This window comes from Centruroides sculpturatus, unplaced genomic scaffold (genome assembly GCF_000671375.1).
Source record: "Centruroides sculpturatus isolate CEXI.00-Female unplaced genomic scaffold, Cexi_2.0 scaffold98, whole genome shotgun sequence".
Lineage (NCBI taxonomy): Eukaryota > Metazoa > Arthropoda > Arachnida > Scorpiones > Buthidae > Centruroides > Centruroides sculpturatus.
Window position 1 is genome coordinate 1 of NW_019384476.1, and position 3,355 is coordinate 3,355.

A 3,355-nucleotide genomic window follows, 5' to 3' on the forward strand; every position below is an offset into this window, starting at 1 on the left:
GCTTAGATTTTACAAATACGTGAGCCGTTCACAGCCCGACACACGTATTTGTAAAATCTAAATGATTGTACAACATGGAATTCATATAAAACAGAAAAATCAACAGTGTTATAGGGGAGGGTCGACTGTATATATATATATGATACTACTAATTTGAGGTGGAGAACCACCTCAAATTAGTAGTATCTTGCCCCCTGTACATCATACTTTTCCTTTAACAATAGAATCGTGCCAGTCATCTATTAATTGCTTTCAGGGGAAAACTTTTGAATTGAAATAACATGACTTACGGTACAAACTAGAAGTTCATATATAGTCAATCGGGGCCTCCTGCCCCTAAGGTTTCCATATCTAGTCTCATTTTCATCTAACTAATTCTGTTGTTGAGATTAAGGAAAGACAGACAGATGATAGTGGGAATTTAAAGGTCTACAATTTTTTTAAAATTTCAGCCCAATTAATAAATAATTAAAGATGAAAAAACAAAATTTACTAAAAAGTTACAAGTTTANGAGTTTTATAAAAAAATAGTAAATGCCAATATAACAAGTAAAATCCTAACTAAGTACTGGAGATACACATGATCCCCTTTATCTTCCCACCCCTTTGACCTTTAATCACCAAAATTTAATAGCATCAATCTCCCTAATAAACAAACCTCTATGCAACATTTTAGACAAAAAGCACAGCAGTTATTAAGCTTCAAAGAGAATGAACAAAGTTGTGCCATACACATATGCTAACATCCATACATACAGAAGAAATCCCCAAATTATTTTGCATTTCTCAATGTTTCAAAATGTTCTGAGTTCAAAAATGTAAAAATCTTGAGGGGCCATTTTTTGACTGATCGCCATATCTTTATAACAGCCAGAAAACTAAAACATTATAAATATTCGACTAGTTATTCTACTAGAAATTTAATTATATAAACCTGGACTTTTTGTATTGATTGAGAAGAACAATATGAATAAAAAGAATACAGGAACTGAAATAGTAATCAGTATTGCTTTTTGTAGAAAAGAAAAAAAAATTTTATTTTCAAAACTATAATTTAAAAAATTGACAAAAATAAATCATTGCAATATATCAATAATATTGTAAATCATTACTATCATATATCAAGTATATATGTGTAACGTAAAGATACTATTGAATTTCTAGGACAACTTTATAGTAACTCTGGAAAGCCAAAATGCTTTTGAAAAACTGTAAATTTGAATGCATATATTAAATCAAATACAGTAATTAATTAAATTATTAATATTCATTCATTTTTCTATTTATATAATTTTTTTTCAGTTTAGTCTAGAGCAGTGTTTCTCAATGGGGGCGATATTGCCCCTATGTGGGTGTTTTTGCATGTTGAGGGGGCAATTAGTAACAATTTATATTTTGGGGAGGTGAAAAACAATTTTCTGGGCAATATAGTAAAACATTATATTAAGAATAATTAAATATTTTATTCGTTATATCATACAATTATTAAACAAATAACATTATACTAGTCACTAGTCTATTCAATGCAGTACGAATTTGGCGTTAACCTTGGCCCTGGGCATCGGAATTTAAAGTGAAGAGGGCGATATTACATAATGGTTTTATTGAAGGGGGCAACAATTCATTAGAGGTTGAGAAACACTGGTCTAGAGTTAAACAGCATTATGTGCAAAATTATAAAAATATTTTCTCTCTACATGTTGTTCTTAATTGATAGTAGAAAACATATACAGAATGTATGTAATCTACTTATGACTTCATCTTAAGATTTTATTTGTAATAAATGATATAAAATGTAGCATAAATTTTCAGAAACTAAAAATATTTCTGTAACAAAAAACTAGAATATATATATATACATTTTTTCATTAAATCATCATCATCATTTCCCCATTTCGGGGATCAGAGTCACCCTTGTCCCGCTATCAGCACCACAAGGGAAACGCTTACTTTATTAATTGAACTATTAAACAAAATATACTTATAACAAACAATTAAAATATATTACATTATAGGTACATAGGCTGCTTGCCTTTACAAGATTGCGACACTGTCGCAAAGGGAGCAGCTCGCTCCCCCATTCACGACATTATTGTTCGCGTGAAGGTTTTCACCTCCTGGACCAGATCCCTAGCCCGTATAATCATGTATAAATCCAAGCTTGAAATGTCTAAGGTTCCTTTGACTAGTGATAGTAACTGTATCCTTTCCATTTCGTACTTTGTACACTCATTAATTACATGGTCTAAACTGTGTTCTCCCTTTCCGCATTCACATTGAGTGTCTTGCTGCTTTCCGATTCTTTTTAAATATTCTTTGGTATTACAATGGTTAGTCAAAAGTTGTGTGGTTATAAAGTCACTTGAGAGCCATCTTAAGTCATTCATTCTTTCTTCTATATTGGGAAGCAACCAGAAGGTGTGTCTCCCTTTCATGCTATAACTCCACTCTTCTTGCCATTCGTCTATTGATTCTTGCCGTAGTAATCTTTTAATATAAGATATTGGAATTTTATTGTAAGTGGTTTCTGTTAATGACGCGGCCTCTTTGGCCAGTGTGTCCGCTTTTTCATTTCCTGCAATTCCTATATGAGCCTTCACCCATCTTATTTTGATCTTTAAGCCATATTCTTCTATTAGTTTCTTGGCTTCCAAAGCCATCATATTCTTGTCATTGAACTGCTTAAGTGTGTGTATGGCAGCACTACTATCAGTGTTTATAATTATTGAGCCAGACAATCGGGTGGAGATAACCCATCTTATAGTTTGTAATATTGCAAACAGTTCTGCTTGATACACTGAGCATCTGTCGTCCAATCTGAATTGATCTTGGTAGATTTCCTCATTGTCTTTTATGACCAGGAAGGAGGCTCCTACCTGGCCCTCTACCTTAGATCCGTCAGTGTATATATCAATATCACTTCTATCCTCTTCTGTTGCTATATTTATTGCCATCCGATTATAAGGTCTTGGTAGCATCATTGCCGTTGCTTGCATTTCATATTCTGTTCCTTTATAAGTTTCATTCTTAATGTTTATAGAGTACCCTCTCCTGCACATATATGCCTTTGCCTTTTCACGTAGGATCATGTCTATTGGCGTTGTACCAGCTATCACCATCAACGCCTCGGTCGATGTCGTGCGGTACGCTCTTGTCATCCTTAGTAATGCCGTCTGTTGTGCGCTTCTTAACTTCCTTTTTATGCTGCCCTTTTCTGCAGCTTTATACCATGCTCCTGCGGCATATGTTACTTTAGGAATAAACGCACCTTTATAGATAATAGCGATGGCCTCTTTGCTGAGGCCCCAATTAGCCTTGGCAGCTCTGGCTAGTGCATTAAATAGGTTTGCACCTA

General features: G+C 33.7%; 1 protein-coding gene across 1 annotated transcript in view; it reads right to left on the reverse strand.

The window, feature by feature from the left end:
* Positions 1–2,114: 2,114 nt before the first annotated feature.
* LOC111621308 overlaps positions 2,115–3,355 on the reverse strand; it is a gene marked incomplete at its 3' end in the record, with an annotated part of 7,413 nt that continues 6,172 nt past the window's right edge. The window contains exon 2 of the mRNA XM_023363392.1: positions 2,115–3,352. Within this exon, the coding sequence (XP_023219160.1) occupies positions 2,115–3,352 (1,238 nt within the window). The remainder of the gene's footprint in view (positions 3,353–3,355) is intronic.